Raw genomic sequence first — 21,280 nt, forward strand, 5'->3', positions numbered from 1 at the left:
GGGCTTTGTCAAGCCTGACCTTAAAAACCTCTAAGGAAGGAGATTCCACCACCTCCCTAGGTAACCCATTCCAGTGCTTCAACACCCTCATAGTGAAAAAGTTTTTCCTAATATCCAACCTAAGCCTCCCCCACTGCAACTTGAGACCATTACTCCTTGTTCTGTCATCTGGTACCACTGAGAACAGTCTAGATCCATCCTCTTTGGAACCCTCTTTCAGTTAGTTGAAGACTGCTATCAAATCCCCCTCATTCTTCTCTTCTGCAGACTAAATAATCCCAGTTCCCTCAGCCTCTCCTCATAAGTCATGTGCTCCAGCACCCTAATCATTTTTGTTGCCCTCCGCTGGACTCTTTCCAATTTTTCCACATCCTTCTTGTAGTGTGGGGCCCAAAACTGGACACAGTACTCCAGATTGGCCTCACCAATGGCGAATAGAGGGGAATGATCACATCCCTCGATCTGCTGGCAATGCCCCTACTTATACAGCCCAAAATGCCGTTAGCCAAAGCCTGCAATTGTTTCAATTCAAAGGCTACAATGCCAGGCCTCCATTTTCCTGTAGTATGAAGAAGTGCTTTTTAAAAATGGAAAACACAGTTTAAATGTGCATACTGTAAAATACTATAAAATGAAGAGTAGTACTCAGAAAGCTGTTGGGCAGTAAGTTAAGGATACACCATGTCTTCTGCACACTGAAATCCTTGTGAACAAAAAGCACAAGAGCATGAGTTTGTGTCAAAGGCTTTGTTGTGGGGTGTGCCTGTCCTATAGTGCCCTCTGCTGACTTAATGAGGCCCTGCAGGCACTCCCTGCTCCGGGGCCCCTTAACAACTCCACACAGCCCAAAGGGGAATGTAAGACAAAATTCCCCTGATTGGGGTACTACTTTATTAAAGCCACATAACCTTGAAATAAGGTCTCTCCCTGTTGGATCAGGGGCTGCCCAGCCCTCCTCCTACTTGGGGCTTGTAGTTTCGGTCCTGGGCTCTCTGGCCAGAAGTCTCTCCCTTTGGGCTCAGGGTTGCACAGCCCCTCACCTTGTGGCCTGTGGTCTCTGGGAGTTCCTCTCTCTTTGGAGTGGGTTTCTCTGAGAACACTTCACTGAAACTGAGCCCTGAAGGCCTTTTATCAGGCCCAAATGCACCTTATTCAATTAACTGCCTACACAGGCTCTTTAAATTAGCTTCTCACAGTAGCGGGGGGCCGACGGGCGGTACTTAACTTCACATACATCTTGATAACTTCACTGGGATTCCTCATGTGTATCATTTGTAGGGTTGGAGTCAAAGTTTCAGTCTCCACCTTGAACTTCCGGGCAGTTTTCTTAGGCTGGGTCTACACTACCCGCCTGAATTGGCGGGTAGAAATCGACCTCTCGGGGATCGATTTATCGCGTCCCATCGGGACGCGACAATCGATCCCCGAATCGACGCTCTTACTCCACCAGCGGAGGTGGGAGTAAGCGCCGTCGACGGGAAGCCACAGAGGTCGATTTTGCCGCCGTCCCTACAGCGGGGTAAGTCGGCTGCGATACGTCGAATTCAGCTACGCGTTGCGTATCTTAAATCGACCCCCCCCGTAGTGTAGATGTAGCCTCACTCTTCCAGCTATTTCAGCATGTTTTTATTCCTGATAAATTTATTTATGTGTTTCTAGCAATAAAATCCTTCTTCCTAAAGTGCATGCTGTCTTTTCAAAATGAATGTTGTAAATAGGACCCCTGTCATGCAAATACGTTTGTGCTTAGTTTTATTCAGATGAGTAGTCTCTTTGAAGTTGATTAGCCAGAGTCTTAGATGGTGAATTCTATTTAAGCCAATTCTGCCAGTTTACACCATCTGAGAATCTGGCCAAAGGATACTACTTGCATGAAGCAACAGAGGGTCCTGTGGCAGCTTTAAGACTAACAGAAAGGTGCCACAGGACCCTCTGTTGCTTTACAGATTCAGACTAACACGGCTACCCCTCTGATATTTGCATGAGTAAAGTTAAGCATGTGTATAAGTGTTTGCAGAATTGGGGCCTAGAAGAATCATAGGTAATAGGAGAAAATCGTTTGAACCACATATTACAGATTAATAGTATTGATTTTTATTTATTTGCTAGAATAAAAAAAGATATTTAGATATTTAATCCTGAGTCTGGTACATGATAGACTATTCCAGCAGAGGGCACTTAAGCACTGTCTTAAATTATTTTGCATGGTGTAATAACATGCAGACTTTCAAGTAGCAAATTAGTATGCTTGGGATAGAGAATTTAGCACATTCTGTGTGCTGTATTGCACATGCTGGTTGGTTGTTGTGGGAAGCCTACAGGGATTTTCAATGGTTTAATTAGTAATAGTGTATGAGGGTGCACATTTGTTCTAAATTCAATAGTGTAAACACAAATTGAGATTTATGAAAAATGTGCACATTTGCTTTGCATAGGAAGATTAACATTTTCTGGGGTGAAGAGAAAAAAAGTAATATTTAAGGTTTTTTTGTCTCATCCCAATGCTCAGTTTTGAATTTGAGTGTAATATTTTGCGGGGTAGTTCTATGGATTAGTTGCTCTTTCATATTACTTTAATAAATTAACTTGCTACTTATTACAATTAATTCTACATTTGACATATTGTGCACATCATTGAAGAACAATATCTGTTTTTTTGGAGAAGAAACGAGGAATCTCCTGTCCCCACTCTGGCTATGTCTACACTGCAGAGCCTATGCCACAGCCCCCAGTGTAGACGCAACATATGCCAACAGAAGGAGGAGTTCTGCTGGTAAAGTGTAACCCTTCCAGCAGTGGCCTTAGGCAGCAACAAGGGCCGGGTCCTTATTTTAGGGGATTCTCTGCAGTTTCTTAATTTTTGGCTCAAACATCCACCAAGTGATCACTACCTATAACCACTCTAAGGCCTTGGCTACACTTGAGAATTCACAGCGCTGCCGCGAGTTCTCTCGCAGCGCTGCAAGTACTCCACCTCTCTGAGGGGAATAGCTTGCAGCGCTGCGAGTGAGCGTGCAGCGCTGCAGGCGCTAATTACACTGGCGCTTTACAGCACTGCACTCGCTGCGCTCGGGAGGGGGGGCGTTTTCACACCCCTGAGCGCAGCAAGTTGCAGCACTGTACAGCGCCAGTGTAGCCAAGGCCTAAGTCCCTTTACTAGGCAGATCTGTACCCGCTTGCAAGCACAGACGTTTAAACGAACAAACTTCATTTGGGAGGGGAGGGTGTGGAGGAGAAAAGGGAAAGGCCAGGTTGAATGGGACAAACATTTATAATTTCACACCTTCCACCACCATTCACCCCAGGGTGCATAAGTCACAGTCCCAAACAATTGGACCCTGAATGGCTGATGCACTTTGTTCTGCCTTCCAGCCTCCCACTCTCAGTTCATGGTTCCCCAGCTTCCGCACTTACAGTTTGTGATTCCAAGAGTTCAGGAAAATCACAGTCCCTGTTTTGTAGACAGCTCTGGGGCTCTACCACCCCTCCTGCTTTATTGATTTCAGCACGTAGGACAGGCAGACCTCATCCTAGTTGCTAAGCTGACACAGACTTACTACAAATTCCTCTGCTCTCACTGTAGTGCGCTCTGTTGCTCTCACTCTGCTGCTAGAAGCTGTGACCTGTGGGTGAAACCAACTGCTGCTTTTCTTTGCCTATGGGGTGCTATGGCTGGGCCCAACTCCAACTTTGCTTTGCCTGCTGCTCAGATGACCAGAGCTGCGGCTGGGCTCTGGCCTCTGCTTGCCACTGGTAGGAACCTTAGGTGAGCTCTGCTCACATAAGGCAATGATAGGTCTTAGCACAGCAATTTCAGATACAAGGGTTTCAGTGGTTTTAAGAATCCATCCAGCCTTTGTACTTCTATCCCCTGGGTCTGTCCCGGCCTCTTACCCCACCCCGGCAAACATTGGTTTAATCAGGGTGATTCCTCCCCAGTCATCATCCAGACTTTGTGCAGGTGGGTTCCCAACAAGGTCATCTCAAAAATTATGGGCCCCAAGTACAAAACTTGGGTCAAATTATACCCCTGTGTTCTCAAAGTACCTGGTGTTTATATGTAAATGAGATACTGTCTCAGTTGACACCCCTTGCTGTCCAGCAGATGAGGAATTGCCTCACTCAGTCTTCTTTTTCTGGCTGAAGTAAATGTAGAGCAACTACTATAGTTTTACATTAAGATGGTTCAGCCAGATAATTGTGTCTGGAGTAGCAGAGTATATTGCTGTGATGCCTCCTTCGTATTTGTGGGCATTGAGTTCCTTATGTAGATACTTATAGACTGTAATCAAGGCACCCCTTAATCTTCTGTTTTGTTATGCTAAATAGATTGAGCTCTTTGAGTCTGTCACTATAAGACATGTTTTCTAATCCTTTTATTGTTCTTGTGGCTCTTATTTGAACTCTGTCTAATTTATCAACATCCTTCTTGAATTGTGAGCACCAGAACTGGGCACAGTATTCCAGCAGCGGTCACACCAGTGCCAAATATAAAGGTAAAGTAATCTCTCTGCTCCAACTTGTGATTCCTGCTTATGTATTCCAGGATTGCATTGGCTATTTTGTCCATAGCGTTGTTCTGGGAGCTCATATTCAGCTGATGACCCCCAAATCTTTTTTCAGAGTCATTGCTTCCCAATAGAGGTAGTGACAAGTTCTGAGGTTCTGTGCTGGTTATCAGGTACATTAGCAAATGCGGCAGACATTCAGGCACCAACAGCATAGAGCAGCTACCTACCAAGGTTGGCAAATCTGCCTTAAAGAGAAGCAGCAAACTGGGAATAAGATCCCTGCAGCTTTTTCCATTAGGATGCTAGCCTGGAGAGGTTCCTACTTCCTGACCTCTCACAGGGCAGGCAGCAAAGAGTCTGTTTGTAGCTGAATGTTAGGGGCCTGTGCTTTCAAAGAAGAATATCTCGAGTTCTGATCCTCTATGTATGCAAGTAGCTGATGCCCATGCTGTCTGACTGAATACTGTGCTGGATTTTTATTTCATTACAGTAGGGGATCACAGTAACGCTGTGTGGTGAACTACAAAGATGACAAGCTGACACCAGGCCAGATGGAAAGCTTTTTGGTACTGCATATTTTACACTGAGGCATCCAGGGGAAATGTTTCATGGAGCATAACTCCCTGCACGTTTGCGGTCTGTCCTTCACTCTTGTCTGTTCATAAACGAATCCAACATATATATTTCATTACAGGTCTCTAAGAAGTACAGTGAGATTGACGAGTTTTACCAAAAGCTGACTGCCCACTACCCACAGGCATCTCTTCCACCATTACCCAGGAAAGCTCTGTTTGTCGGGGAATCTGATATCCGAGAACGAAGAGTGGTGTTCAATGACATCATGAGGCTCATCGCCAAAGATTTGGAACTAGCAACAAGTCCTGAATTACTGGAATTCTTAGGTAACTAAAATAATTATATTGCACATGCACGCGTACACAGGCACACACACACACACACACACACACACACACCCTGTTAAAACGATATTAAGTCAAGCACTCAAAAGTTAGGAAATACTAGAATTAAGGTCTTCTGTGTAACCTTAATTCAGCCCCCCCTTGTGCATATGCATTATGGTACAATCTTTAATGACATGATCACATGCTATTTTTTCCTTGCCTCATTCATTGCACAGGATGGACCTGCTCTGGAGATGAATGAGGGCTGCATATTGAAGGAGGCTATTGTCTATAGACCTTGCTTTATTTGTTGCTGAAGTTGGAAGATGTGTAATGAAAGAAGCAGGGGACTGCAGGAAGAGAAAGGATGGTCTCATGGTTCAGGCAGTTGAATGCTGCCCTGGAGAATTGGATTTTGCTCCTGCCCCTGCCGCAGGGTTCCTGTTTGATCTGGACAAGCCACTTAAAGCAGTCTTTTCACAAGTGGTCACTAATTGTGTGTTCCTCATTTTCTGGATGCCTGACTTGAGATACTGGGGTCTGATTTGTAGAAATGCAGAGCACTCACAGCTGCAACTGAAGTCAATGGGAGCTGTGCCAAGAACATATAAAATTCTGTATAATGCTCTGAAAAAACAGGCCTTAGGCATCTCAGATTGGGCATCCAATATCAATGAATGCTTTTGACTCTGATCTCTCTGTGCCTCAGTTCCCCATCTGTAAACGTAGGATAATACACCCACTTTCCTCGCATAGGTGTTGTGAAAATCAATTAATTAATGTTTGTGAAGCACGTGGATACTACAGTGATAAATGCCATAGGAAAGCCCATGAGGAAATTAATAATTCTGTCTTCGTGGTAGGATTTGAACAGTGTGCAATAAATAAGGTCTGGGGCCACGCAATGAACAATGAGGAGAAAAGACAATATTGAATAGCTGCTCACTAAATGAATGAAGCAGAGGGTCCTGTGGAAAAAATAGGATGTGACCAAATAATTAAAGCCTGTATCATAATGCATACTCATAAGGGGTTGCACAGGTAATCTTAATTCTGGCATTTCCTATCTTTGGGGTGTTTGACATTGCAACCTTAATAATGTTCTTATAACACCGTATTTTTGTGTGTAATTTTCTAGGTTTTTTTAAAAAGCAAACTGGAAAAAATTAATTCCATCATGGGGCATCAAATTGACACTCACCTGGATTATCGGAAGAGTTGGAAGCTTTACATCCACTGCACAGACATCTGCCACTTGAGTTAACAGAGTAATTGATAGCAGTGGTAGGCCCTTATCCTCTGTGTGGACCAGCACTAGAGGGGGATGCAACACTTTGCCAGAGGCTTTCACAGATATTTTCTGGCAGCAGAGGAATGATGAGACTTGGGAAGCTTGGGTTCCATTCCAGTGCATGCTCTAATGCAGAGGTTCCCAAACTTTTCTTTTTGCGTATCTCCTTCCAGATCTACCAGCTGCCTGTGTACCCCTTCCCTTCTCATCACTGATACTTTGTGTGTTCTTCTCAACACTACCTGTCTTTAGCCATCTGTCCATATTTCACTGTTACATACAGATATATTTATAATGCAATGTTGTGGAAGCAGAGAAATAAAACCCTTTGACTAAGTTCTGAGCTCAGTTAGACAGGACAGTTGCTGGGCAACTGAACCCACGCTGTACAGTGGTTGGAGATGAGGGTTGTGTATGTCAGCATCTCTGCGTATCTGTGTGTTCTCATTGGTACATCTTGAAGTAAATTAACTACCGTATTATATATAACAAATTCCCACAGAGTTTTAAAGCTGCATCTGAGTAGCCTATTATGAAAATGCAATAAATAAAATAATTAATAAATAAAATCCACCATTATACTGTTTCTCCCATGTGCTCCCCAGAGATGTCTTGTGTACCCCCAGGGGTATGTGTACCACAGTTTGGGAACCTCTGTTCTAGTGGGCACAGTCTCTTCTACCCATTTTAGATTTTTATTTATGTGTGCGAATTGAAGAATTGTACCACATACTTATCTCAACTTCATTTTTCATGCAGTCCAGGATTGTACTTTTAGTTTTCACTCTCTGTTGGGGTTTGACCTGAGAGAAGTCCAGATATGTTAAGTCAGTGTCAAATATTCAGATCTAGAGGTGCATATAATGCCATGTTAGTGGATAGGGGGAACTAACTCTCCAATCCAGATTGCTGGATATAGTTGACAATAGCTGATTGTAAAGCTAGGAACACATTCCCCAAGGGAACAAGTGGAAGAAATTGACAAAAAAAGTATGGCTGTCAGTTTAAATTGGCATGCTCAGTTCTTCGTGCATTATTGTTTTTCGCAGGGACAAAATCTACTAGTGTCATTGATTTGAAAGGTAAAAATGTTCCTGAGGAGGAGGAGAAAGATGAAGAAACCGAAGAGTTAGATTTCTTCAAAGAGGAGAGGACATCTGACATAATCCCTCAGTTTGGATTAGTAAAAGATCAAGATGCCAGAAAAGAGGAGGAAGAGGAGGAAGAAGATGTAGATCCTCTTGGCATAATCCGGTATGACTGTCTTCTTCCTCTGTTTATGCCATTTTTACGTAGAGTATACGGGCCAGGTTTCACTTACACTATTGAAGTTGGAGTTGCAACAGTATAAACCCAGTGTGGAAGCATTTTTATTATGGTGTCCACGTGTGGGCTTTCCCGTTCTTCTTCCTGTCTCCGAAGAGCTCATATGCTCCTAAGCATAAGCGACAGTATCTGGAGACTCTAAATAATTAAATCAAGACCTACTTAGGTAAACAAACCTAGATACCTACTTATCTTGTAATTCTAAGGCAATTATTTTCTTTATTTAAATCTGAAATCCCTCACTAATTCCCAAAACCACTTCTAAATTGCAACAGAAACCCTGCGGCTAAATTGGCTTACCTCTGTCGCCAGGATTGTCAGCAGTGACAACAGCAATATTGTGGATTGTCAGCAGTGCCCAACTTGAGATCATTTAAAGGATCTTGATATTCAGAAAATGCTAAGCACCCTCCTCTGAAAATCAGGCTCCTTTAAGGTGTGTCAAGTCAGACACCCAAAATCACCAGTTACTTCTGAAAATCTTGGCTTAGGACTTTAATACTGCTCTGAACTGGTTCCTCCCTAGGATGGCGACATGGTATGGACCTTTCCTTTTACTTCTCCCACTTAAATCTGAACATGATTTAACCTAAGGTCATTCCTGAGCCTGGGTCTCCCACGCTGCAGTCGGGCCAAGCAGAAATGTTTAATTCTGGAAGCATGTTTTAGAGTTCATTGCCACTATTAGAACAAGTTGCAATTACTAACTTTAGGACATTGTTATTTTTACTTAGTGTATTTCATTCCTTGCTTGTCATTGGAATATTTTAACCTTTACTCATTTAGCAATTGAACAGGTTCTTTGCCAAGTATCCAAATTATTTCTTCTTTTTTTTTTTAAAGATCAATTTTTTAAAAATGGTTAAATTACAGTTTACAATGAGACTCTAGGTATAGCAATACTTCCCGCAAAATGATCCCCAGCTGGTGAACTTACAAAAGAAGCTGTCCTTTTTTGGATAGGAAAATGATCTTTTGAGTTAGAAAATGTATTGTTGGATTTCCTACTTACACCAAAGATAAGATGGAAAGAATTCACAGTGCCAAAACAAACAAGAAGTTTGCTTTTCTGTTCTGCGGTGGTTTGACTTGCGTCTAAAAGTCTGAATCTTTGGATCTCTTTAGTGTATTGAGGGATGACCAGATCTGGCACTTAATCCCCATGTAGCTTCCTGTTCAACACTTCCTACCAAAGCAACATTCTTCCTGAAATCAATGGAGTTTTGTCTAAGTAAGAGCAAATAAGGCACTTAAAAATATGTACTCCACTACAGTGGGAATCTCTGCATTGTTGGTGAATTTTTTTTAAAAATCAAATGCTTTGAACAGTAAACTCAGGTTTAACAGGTGGCTGTTCTGGCATCCAGCTAATCTGGTTCTTTTGTTAAAAAAAAAGTTGTGCACAAAGCACCAATATTAAGGGTGTTATAAAGCCAGAAATTTAAAGTTGAAATGATCAGCCTGAATCTGATCTTATGCTGCTGTTGCACTGGTGTAACTCCACCAGCTTCAGTGGAAGTAACTCCCATTTTACACCAAGGAAATGGAGATCAGAATCAGGCCTCATGTCTTGAGCAGCTCCTTTTGTGCCTGCATTGCTGATCTTGTGCTATATATCTTTATTTATTATTATTATTATTTATTTGTATTACTGTGGTACTTAGAAGCCCAGGACCCCATTGTGCAAAGCACTGTACAAAAACATAAATAGGTGCTGAACCCTGGCTTCAGGCACTCTGCCATAATTAAATTTCACAGTAACATCTCAAATAAAATTGCCTGGTTTTTACCACTATAAAATATATAAATACCAGCCATTTACTCCCCTCCCCCACAGCAAATAACATCTGTACATGTTGATAGCCTGTAGATACGTTTTACAGTCTCCCACTGTTCTGGGTCTCCTATGAATGAACTATGTAAGGTCCAGAAAGAAAACCCAGTCCCTGAGATGAAGGCAGATTTTCAGCCTTAACTCTGGAGTTTTCTGCCCCTTGTCGGTTGTAATGTTTTATCTGCACGTGTGAATGTAAAGGTCCAGTTGGCTCTGGAGCAGTTATGGTGTAAATGTACAAGTTACTTTTTCAGAGGTGGATTTTGCAAACTTCCTAGATAACACTGGCTTCTTCATATATTAGGGGAAATTATCATAGAACTGGAAGGGACCTCGAGAGGTCATCTAGTCCAGTCCCCTGCACTCAAGGCAGGACTAAGTATTATCTAGACCAGTGGTTCCCAAACTTGTTCCACTGCTTGTGCAGGGAAAGCCCCTGGTGGGCCAGACCGGTTTGTTTACCAGCTGCGTCTGCAGGTTCGGCCAATTGTGGCTCCCAGTGGCCGCGGTTCGCTGCTCCAGGCCAATGGGAGATGGTACAGCCCAGCTCAGGGGTCCCCTGCTCAGTGTGCACTGCGCTGGGTCTGGCCCATCGACTCCGAGTCCGTGCTGCCCCCCAAGGCAGTGCTGCTGCTGCCCCCCGCTGGGAGCCCCCCACCGCTGGGATCCAGGGTCCCCCCGGCAGCGCCCCCTCCCCACATGTCGTCCACCCCTCCTCCCCTGGGGACGCCCCGGTGTGCGGGGTCCCAGCGCCCCGGGAGCTCCGGCCGCCCCTTTCCTTCCACGTGTGGCCCAGCCAGGCCTGATGTTCCGCTCCTTGCCGCGGTGTGGGTGTGAACTGGGCGCCACCCACTGAGGCGCTTTTACTGACGGGGCGGCGCTCCGGGTCTTCGGCGGCACCTCGGCGGCGGGACCTTCACTCGCTTCGGGTGTCCTCGGTGGCGCTGAAGCTTCATTGCCGAAATGCCGCTGAAGACCCGCGGAGCGAGTGAAGGTCCCGCCACTGAGGTGCCGCCGAAGACCCGGAGCGCTGCCCCGTCAGTAAAAGCGCCACAGCGGGTGGCGCCTTTTTTTTTCCGCTCCCCCTCTTCCCTCCACCTGGCTACGCATTCTTATGTCTGTCATATGGATCTGCTCTGTCTCCAGTGGAGTCTGCTCTCTGCAGGTATGCAGGCAACAGATGATTTTAGAATTTTTTACCTTTCTTTCCTGATGCAAGGGGGAGTGTTTCTGAGGGACCAAAATTGGACATGTCTCAATTTTGGTCCCTCAGAAACACTCCCCCTTGCATTCTCGCTCCTCTTGCCCTCCTTCCCCCGCATGAATTCACAGTTGTATTTGGTCTTATGTTAGCAGTTTCTTGTGGGTCTTTGGTAGGGTGACCATATTTTCCCAAAGGGAAAACAGGAGACCCCCAGGCTGGCCCAAGCCCTCCCTGAGGTCTCCCAGCCCCCATGCTCTTGGGCTGGCCCAAGCCATCCTGCCACCTGCCACCTGCATGTGAACCCCCCCCCCATCTGATGCCCCCTACTACCTGCCTGTGACCCCCCCCAACCTGGTCCAAGCACCCAGCTGCCTGCCTGCAATCCCTTGTGATCCTCTCTACCCCCCTAGAGCTGGTCTGACCCCCACTTCTCCCCTGCGCACAAGGCTGGTCTTCCAAGCCCCCCCACCGCATGCGGGGTTGGTGGTCCGAGCCCCCCTGTCACCTGCCTGCAGGGCTGGTGGTCCAAGCCACCCCCCCACCCCCATTGCACGCCCGTGTGTTGGGCTGCCTGAGGCCCTCCCATGTAGGGCAGGCTGGCCAGCCTGATCCACTCTTCCTAGCCCTCACTCCAGTGCAGGGCTGGCATTGTCATGACCCCCCATGTTCCTCCACACCCCACTAGGGGTCCCATGTGCGGCGGGGGGGGGTGGGTAGGCTGTGAGGTGAAATGCTGCTCACAGCCTGCTCCCACTGCCCCCTCCGCCCGGGGGAGCAGGGAGCACAGCAGATGCACGGAGGAGGAAGGGCACGCCTGGCCCTGGCTTCTCCCCCATGCAAGGTGGGAGCTGATGGCAGCGAAGCTGGAGTGCTGCCCAGGAGGGTGGCGGGGCAGGTGCAGCAGCAGGAACAGGGGGAGTGGTGGAGCCTGGGCTGCTCCTGGCCGCGTTGTCACTGCCCATCCCTGGCACTGGTGTCGCTGCTGCCGCTGGAGAAGGCTGCAAGGGAGATTCCGTCGCAGGCATGCGCTGGCGAGAGCAAAAGGGGGTGGCAGGGCCGCTTGCTGCCCCCCGCTGCTGGCTCTGTGCTGCGATCCCAGAAAATACGGGACAATTTGCCCATATTTAACAAAAAGTCAGGATATCTGGAAGAATGCTTAAATACGGGACTGGCCCATTAAAAACAGGACATCTGGTCACCCTAGTCTTTGGGCCCTAGCTAGCAAGGTGTATGATCTCTCCTTTGAATCCAGTTGAACTCTCCCACATCAGCAATGACTCTGCTGCTCTGTCCCATTCCCTTCTGCCAGGGCACTATCATTAGGAACTGGGGCCAAGGCAGCAAGGAAAGGGGAAGGCCCATGTTACAAGGTGGTTGTTTAAATGTACTTTAGACAAGAAAAACAAGCAAAGGAGAACTCCTTTCAAATGCTGTATTTTCCTAGCGTGCAGTTGTAGGGCAGTATGTATGTCCAGCTGTGAAGCCTTTAGAGTTCTAAACAGGCAGATCTTTATTTGCTGTCAATTGTTGAGTCACCAGTGAAGGTTGCAAACCATGCTTGGACATCACTGCTGCCAAGTGACACAAATATTTGTGCTGATTCCAATCCAGTTGCTGTCGGAACTGCAACTTACAAACCCCATTAAGCAACCCTTCCATTCCTCCTGTCCATTCACTCCTCTTGTGAAACATTTTAGGGCAACAACCTCAAGAGATTCTCAAATTGGAGACAGTGGCTTGGTGCCATAGCTATTTTTTTTAACTGTGGCGTGTGTATTGCTGATCCCGAGAGGGGCTGAGCCACTCCCCTTTAAGCCAGTTTCCTTTGGCTTTATTTGGAGCCTCAGTTCTCAGCCTCATGGGATCAGTTCTAAAAAATCTTTGATTAAATGTTTTTCTGGATAGGCTCCCCTGCTGTTTTTAAACATCTGACATAGCATTTCTGTTCCCTTTCAAACCTAATAGATAGGAGCAGGGGAGAGGTGCTCTCATTCCTCTAGGAATTTTATTGCTATAGTTTATCTGTATGTCTGTTGATACAGCTTGATCTATAGTTTAGCTGTGTTCATTTCTTGCATAGCCCCTTGATTCAGATCCCGTCATGGGCTTCCCCTTTCCTTCTGCATCAAAACTGAGGTCCTTAAAGGCTTTTCACAGCCTGACTCCCACCTGTTTCATCACCTTCTGTTCCTTATTTGTCTTTCTTTGCTATGTAACTTTTTGCCCCCATTATGGACTCCTCCCACCAGGGGCGGCTCTATGTATTTTGCTGCCCCAAGCACGGCAGTCAGGCGGCTTTCGGCGGCATGCCTGCGGGAGGTCCGCTGGAAATGCGGATTCGGCGGCATGCCTGCGGGAGGTCCGCCAGTCCCGCGCCTTCGGCGTACCCGCCGCCGAATTGCCACCGAAACCGCGGGACCGGCGGACCTGCCGCAGGCATGCCGCCGAAGGCAACATAACTGCCGCCCTCACGGTGGCCGGCAGGCCGCCCTCCGCGGCTTGCTGCCCCAGGCATGCGCTTGGTGCGCTGGTGCCTGGAGCCGCCCCTGCCTCCCACTGTTCGTTTCCCTGTTGCCTCCTAGGCCTGGATCCCACTCCCTGATGCTGTCTGTCATTCTTGTACATCGTCCCTGCTTTAATACGCTTTGTCCAAGAGACCTATAAACCCTCTGGGGGAGGACACTGTAGATATAAGATATAATAGAAGTATCAAAGTTGGAATTTGTTGCAATAGGTCCCTCTGCTTTTGAAAGATTGCCATGAGATCTTCAGTGGATTCTATTCCTTGTTTAATATTTTAACATAACAAACAATAAAATTTGCCACACGCTTTCTGTGTATATAAGGGTGGGGGTGGGAAGATTATTTAAAAACAAACAAGCAAAGCCTGCTTCAGAACAAAACAGAGTTGAGCTAATAAGCCACATGCTAAACCCCATGGCGCCCTCACTCCACTTCTGGCACTGCTTCATCTCTCATTAATTGCTGCGAGAGTCAGAAAGGGATTTTTCCTGTCCAAGCGGAGCATGATGTAATTGGTGTGGAGTGCTATACAGGGGGATTGGATGGCTCAGGGAGTGGGTCAGGGGTTATAGATAGGGCCCTACCAAATTCACGTCTGTGAAAAATGCGTCATGGACGGTGAAATCTGGTCTCCTCCCATGAAAGCGGGTCTTTTGTGTGCTTTTACTCTGTACTCTACAGATTTCACAGAGGAGACCAGTGTTTCTCAAATAAGGGGTGCTGACCCAAGGGAGTTGTAGGGGGTGGGAGGTTGCAAGGTTATTTTAGGGGGTGTCAGTATTACCATCCTTACTTCTGTGCTGACTTCAGAGCTGGGGGGGCTGGAGAATGACGGCTGCTGGCTGAGGGCCCAGCTCTACAGACTGCAGTGCAGAAGTAAAGGTGGCAATACAATACCCTGCCTTCCTTACTTCTGTGCTGCTGCTGGTGGTGGCTCTGCCTTCAGAGCTGGGCACCGCTCTCAAGCTGCCTCGCTCTGAAGGCAGCGCCGCCGCCAGCAGCAGCACAGAAGTAAGGGTAGCAGTACCGCAACCCCCCGTACAATAACCTTGCGACCCTCCCCTCACAACTCCTTTTTGGGTCAGGACCCTACAATTACAACACCGTGACATCTCAGATTTAAATAGCTGAAATCACGACATTAACAATTTTAAAAATCCTATTACTGTGAAATTGACCAAAGGGGATCCTGAATTTGGTAGGGCCCTAGTTATAGAACCTTTCCTCTGTGGGTCCTCTCAAACAGTGTTGCTGTGTGGATGTGCTGAAGAACCAACCATCTTCTGTAACTCATGCTCCCTGTAATGGTTTCTTCCTCAGTACAAATATGCTTCCTGAAGGTCACAGCTCAAGTCTGGTTAGGTGCTTGGATTTGAATTTGGGAGTTCCTGATTCCCACTCCCATGTTCCATCCACTGCTGCTCATTCAGGATATCAAATTTGGCAGCCAAATGCAAAAAGAGAAGTAGTGAATAAGCATTCTGAATTGGATGCCACAGCTCTCAAATTGGCATTGAGAGCTGTGGCATCCAATTCAGAATGCTTTTTCACTATTTGCTACATGGTGCTAACCATGTAGCAAAATGTCTGCTCTATGATAATTTAGGAATCTAAAATTGGTCTCTATGTATTCCTTTTTTTCAGATATAATTAATTGCTTTCCTATTCCTTGGACAAATTTCAGTTTTTCTCTGTCAGTGAGGGACCAATATCGGAGCAAGCGTTTAGCGAGGGCACATTCTGCTGCTGCTTGTGCATCTCTTGATCTATTGTTAAATTTCTGGTTATAAAAGATCCTCTGGTCGTTATTTCCCAGGCTCTGGGGAGAATTGCTGTTGTACTCTTAAGCAGTTGCCATATTTTAGCACAGCGGTATGTGCATTTCATAGATGGATAGAGTTATTCCAAATTTATGTATATAATTAAAGTTTGTAAAGCACTTCAAGATCCTTTGGGAAAGAATTTAAGTAAATTATTTTTAGTATGCTTCATTTTCCTTCTGATTAGACCCTGGAATATATTTGGTAGTGCTTATAAATAGGTTATATAAACACAAAAATTACTTTCTCGTCCCAGAGGATTACAAAGAGCTATGCAAATTTAAACGGCACTCTGTATAGCGTGATCTCTTCATCCATAATAAAAATGCAGCTACCTCTGGGGTAAAACTCAGTGATTGTTTACTACTTTATAGCACCACTACATTGCAGCCTAGGAAAATAAGTGGAGAAAACCTTATCCAAGGGAAATGCTGGGAGAATTGTAGGTAGATGTAATAGAAGTATCTAAGTTGGAATTTGCTGCAGTAGGTATCTCTGGTTTTGAAAAAAATGCCATGAGATCTTCAGTGGATCCTATTCCTTGTTTGTAATATTTTAATATCTAAAACAATAAAATTTGCCACCCACTTTATGTATAGAAGAATTGCAGAGACCCAAATAACACCAGTTAATAAAACTGCAATAATATTGCTACTAGTTTGAACAGACTATTAAATAATTTCTATAATCCTTTTGGCAAACTTCTCTGTTTGTTGTTTTCCCTCGTTCTATGGTTCTTTCTTCGTATTTAACAATAATATAGACAGTCACCTGTAGCCACGTAGAACAAAACATAACATGAAAGTCAAACAGAAGCTACAGAAAACAGCCTTGCAAGCATAGAGGACAAGTCTTAGGCTAACTGATGTAAATATGTAGAAAGCAGCAGATTCCTTAAAAGCTGTGCAGGTTAATTTCACAGCTAAACAAAATCCAAAGTCCCTTTATACTCCAGCTTTGTTATGAGAGCCAAGCATGATGTAATTGGGCAGCTTTTAAACATGTTTTGTCTCATGGGCTTTAGCATAATGGGTTGACTCAAGCCCTCAATTAGAATTTTTAAAAAAGCATTACCTCATTGATTAGCCTGAGGTCTGTACTGAGCCTCAGGAAATGTTTAATCAATAGATCTAGGGAACTGCTTTCTAACTGAGACAAATTGCTAATAGGGGATGAATTTCAGTTACCTGTTGTTTTCTATTTAATGAGTTTAAATGAATCATTTGCTTTGAAAGAAGCCTGTTTGTGGGAGTGAATGTTCCTTCAGTTTAAATCCCTGTGGCAAATCTTGCATCCCCATCCATCTGAACAATTAAGCGCCCAACCCAACAGACTGAACGTTGGTTCTATGGTCTCCTGGAACAACATACTTGCTACAAAGATATTTACCCTATTTTAAAGGCCCAAAGAATTGGCCATTGCAAAATGATTTTGGGGAGCAAACCATAAAACATTTCCAGAAGTGCCATTAATTGTCTGGTATAACGATACAGTTATTAGCTGGTGCAAATTACAGCAGCCTAGGATCAGATTCTCCTGTGGTAATTGGATTGATCTGTAGTCTGGTGACACACTGTGGAACTTTTCCCATCTAGACTGCCAGCTCAAGGAGGAAGAATGGCCTTGTAAAAGTACAGAGCTTAAAGTACAAACTGGGAATTGGCACATCTAGGTTCTGCTCCTGGATCTGGCATAGGGTGATCTTGGGTAAGTCATTTAACAGCTGTATGCCTTGGTTTCCCAATGGGAAAACAGAGGTTAATACTTACTTTGTAGGTGGGTTTGTGAGGCTGAATTCAGCTCTGCCAAAAGCTTTGCGATCCTGTAATGGAAGGCACTCTAGAAATGCAAAATCAAATCCAGGCTGTTATTAACGACGATGAAGGGCATTGACGTTCATGGGAATCTTTCCATTAACTTCAGTGGGTTTTGGATCAACCTCCAAATGCTTTTTCACATTGAGCGGAATATCTAAAATGGACAGCCAGCCTCTGTCCAGATCCTAGTAGACGGGTGTGACTGTCATTGAAAACTACTGCAGACATGACGAACACCCCTGTGGCAGTCTCAGGAGAGAGGACAAGGACTGATCATGTGTGAAGCAAGTTCAGGGTTGAGGAAGCTTGCCTAGCAGCAGGCGGTGCTAGATGTCCTCCTATGACAGGACGGGACTCACCACTGCGGCGCCTCCTGCTGGCTGTCCTGGGGATTAGCTATGTACACCAGTGTGCCCTCTTCTGGTGATGTCTCGCCACCATCGCTTCTGCTCCAGAGACCCACGTCACTCCCAGGACTGCAGCATCTTGTTCGGGACACAGCCCTCTGGGTGTGCCACACTCTGTGTTCCCTCCCCCTTCCAGGGGACAGTATCGCAGTCCCTCAGTCCAGCCACTTCCTCAGTGGCAAGTGGGAGTTGGGACCCAGGCCTGCCCACTACTCCAGGTCCTGGCCCAGGGACCCTGCAGATGGCCGCTGCTTGCAGTGCCCCCTCCAACTGCTCAGTAGATTTCCCTGGGCCTCTTCCCCGCAGCCCCAGCACCCTCTTTGCCTTAGGGCCTTAGCCTGCAAATGTCTGCAGCCCACCAGGAGCTGCCTTTAGCTCCCTGGGTCTCTGCCTGCAGCACTGCTCTGTCCAGGGTGCTTGCTGCCTTCAGCCTGTAAGGCAGCCAGTCCACCTCCCTCCTCAAGCTCCAAGGAGTGACTGAATCTGCTGTGTTCTGCAGCCCTTCTTATATGGGCCAGCTCGGCCCTGATTGGCTGCTCCTTGCAGCCCCTCTCGGATTGGCTGCCTCCTATGCAGCCTCCCAAGGGCTCTATTACCCCCTTAGAGCCCAGTGTGCTGCAGGCGCCCCATCACACCTCCCAGTAGTTCAAGATGTTTCGTGGGCACAAAAAGGAAAAATAAATACATAAATGAAAAAGTCCCCAGGTGGAATTTTAAGGCTTTTATTCTAACATTTGATTAACTATAGGCTGGGAACACAGTGTTTGGCAGGACTTAGGACAAGAAGCAGTGGACCAAGTGCACATTTGCTAAAATCCCTCACGTAAATAACCAAATTCTTGAAACAACAGTCCATTTATTTGAATCTGTACTAGGTTTGCTACCTCCAGTGCTGCTTTCCCTCGCAACTCTGCAGTTAGCCAAACATGGTAGCTAAACTGGTTGGAGCAGCCAAGCAAAGAGACGATTTCCAAACCGATTCTGTGCCCTCCTTTGTTGAACTGCAAATATTTTTGTCTGGAATAGTGTTTACTTAGAGAGTCTTGAAAGCTTCCTTGAACACACAGCACTGCCTCTTGACCTCACAATAACTTTACAAGATTATCTCAATCCATTTGCTAAAGAGGTCTTGTTTTTCAATTCTGTGAGAGGTTTGCTGCTTGCAAACTTCTAGCATGGGCCGGACCTGAGTGGAATGAGCTTGTCAGAGAAGTTCTTGCTCGAGTACCACTTGAAAATGAGGTTTAAGCTCCTAAATCAGTTAGGCATTGTAATGCTGAGCACAAGTAATGCCTAGATACCTTTTAAGAATCTAGGCCTTGAGGTCTAAATCAGCTCCAACTGAGTCTTTCCATTTATTTCAAGGGCAATGAGATTTGACCCTCTATTGTTGTTATTTATTACTTGTATTCCAGTAATACTTAGAGGCCGGGGTCCCACAGTGGTAGGCGCTGTACAAATATTATAAACAAGCAGTCGCTTCCCAAAAGAGTTTACAGTTTAGTTTATGAATTAAGTAGAGAGCAGGACAGGTGGTCCAGTGTGTGCAGGGGGCACTAACCTGGGACTCTGGAGAACTGGTTTTCGAGCTGGATGGAGAAAGATAATTCCATTTCATGGAGGATTTGGCTATTTTGTAGTTACCAAAAAAAAAATTAAATTCTCTGCAAAAGGGGATGGAAGCCGTGGGGTCCCCGACTTGAGGGCAGTCTGCTTCAGAGCTGCAGACCCCGGCAGCCTGGGCTCGTCAGTCTGGGCTGCTGAGAAGCCAGGCAAGCAAGCTAGCAGGAAACCAGCCAGCTTCCCATAAGAACCTTGGCTAGTTTCTAGAGAAACTTTGTCTAAATCAAACCATCTCTGTTGAATGTTTTGATTTCAGTAGGCCATTCCACTGAAAAACTGCGTAGTATTTCCAACCAGTTCTAACTGGTTTCAATTCTCTGCTCTGTCACAGACTTCCTGTGTGACCGTGGGCAAGTCACTTAGCCCCTCTATACCTCAGTTCTTGTCATGGGGTTTGCACCCCACACAAGGCCTGAAGGGGTTAAGGTGGCTAGGTGGGCCAATTAACTGCCTAGGCTGCACCTGGAGGAGGAGCCATGGGGCAAGCACTAATTAGAGATGAGGCTTATCTGGACAGGAATAGGAGGGACCTGTATAAAGCCCAGCAGCTGAGGGCAGATGGAAAAGTGAGGCTGTGGTCACTTTCAGGGTTAGAGAGAAGGCAAGGTAGGAAATAGCCCAGTGATATAGCAGTAAGGTTCAGGACTGTGCAGACCTTGGCTGCTTGTTGTAGGGTCTCTGGGCTGGAACCCAGTGTAAAGAGTGGGCCTGGGTTCCCCTGCCAGGCACTGCCGAAGTGGCACCATTAAGGGGGGGAGTGAATGAGAAGACTGCCTAGGTCAGTGGGCCGTGAGACACTTTGGTATCCCAGAAAGGAAGGACTACGGTGACTTGGCCAGAGAGCCAAGCCACAGAGAGGGTAAAGCCGAGCCCTGAGAGAGTGAGACACAGAGAGAGTGACAGAGTCCAACTGCAAGAAGGGGCATCGGCCAGGCAGAGCTAATCCCAAAACATAGCCAGAAGGAGGCACTACAGCTGTGAGGGGACCCTGTGACAGTTCCCCAGGTGTAAAATGGGGACAGTACGTTCCTACCTCCCAGGGATGCTCTGAGGATAAATACATCAAAGCCTGAGGCACTCAGATGCTACAATAATGGGGTCAGATGCGGAGGTAAGATAGATAGAAGTGGTAATCATTTAAATTTATGTGGGGAAGTTTGAATTTTGATCAGAAACACTTCAGCTTACTGGATATGGAAATTTTGTTGATTTTTAGCAGAAGTTCATATAATTTACCCTGAATTAATGACATAGCAAGAATAACTGCTAAAGCAAAAACTAAATGGTGTAGGATTGTTTTTTACATCTTTGCCCTTTTTGTCATCAGCATTTATTCCAAGTAAGGTTGGTTCATTACATCAGGGTAGAATAATCATGTACTTTCTTTACTGCACAGGGCCTTTGGTCCAAAGGATTGCCAGGCATTTTATGAACATTAGTTAATTTATAGCACCGCTGTGAGTAACAGTAGACAAGTGTTATTGGGCCAGATTTTCCACTGATGTAAATTTGCATTGGCTGTACTGGCTGGGCACCAAGTTATACCAGCTGAGGCTCTCGCCCATTATCTCAGTTTTGCAGGTGGGTAAACTGAGGCACTGAAAGGTCAAACTACTTACCCAAGTTCACACACTGAGTCAGCAGCAAGGAGCTCTTCCTGAGCAGGCCCATACACAGCCTCAGGCCTCTTTCCACCTCACTCCCCAGTGCAGAGATCGCTTGGGATTCAAATGCTTGAGGTTTGTACCTGTGGGTCCATGAAAACCTATTTGTGCTCCCTGTCCCTGTTGCCTCTACTCCCTCCCCTCCCCCCCCAAATCCTTATCCCCAAATGAAGGAAAGGGGGAGGGGGGAGCCAGCAGTGAGAGACCGTAGCACACCATCAGTTAGCTATGTGGGAACAAGGGGAAAATCCTGTAATAAATCATACGGCTGTTGTATAAAATAATAATTCTCTGGGCATATGGAACCATAGAGGCCTTGCTGAGCTGATCTGTCTCCAGTCTCTGCAACGCGCTGCTG

The 21,280-nt window shown here is 46.0% G+C and overlaps 1 protein-coding gene across 5 annotated transcripts in view; it reads left to right on the forward strand.

The window, feature by feature from the left end:
- Window positions 1–21,280, forward strand: part of HS1BP3 (HCLS1 binding protein 3) — a 74,306-nt gene that overhangs the window by 18,441 nt on the left and 34,585 nt on the right. For 4 of the 5 annotated variants that reach the window (XM_065587604.1, XM_008163068.4, XM_042848685.2 and 1 more), the window contains exons 3-4: window positions 5,206–5,413; window positions 7,754–7,958. In XM_065587604.1, the coding sequence (XP_065443676.1) occupies window positions 5,206–5,413; window positions 7,754–7,958 (413 nt within the window). Of the gene's footprint in view, window positions 1–4,446; window positions 4,497–5,001; window positions 5,078–5,205; window positions 5,414–7,753; window positions 7,959–21,280 lie in introns of those variants that run through there. The other variant, XM_042848684.2, reaches the window with a different exon arrangement.

The sequence above is a fragment of the Chrysemys picta genome, chromosome 3 (assembly GCF_011386835.1).
Source record: "Chrysemys picta bellii isolate R12L10 chromosome 3, ASM1138683v2, whole genome shotgun sequence".
Lineage (NCBI taxonomy): Eukaryota > Metazoa > Chordata > Testudines > Emydidae > Chrysemys > Chrysemys picta.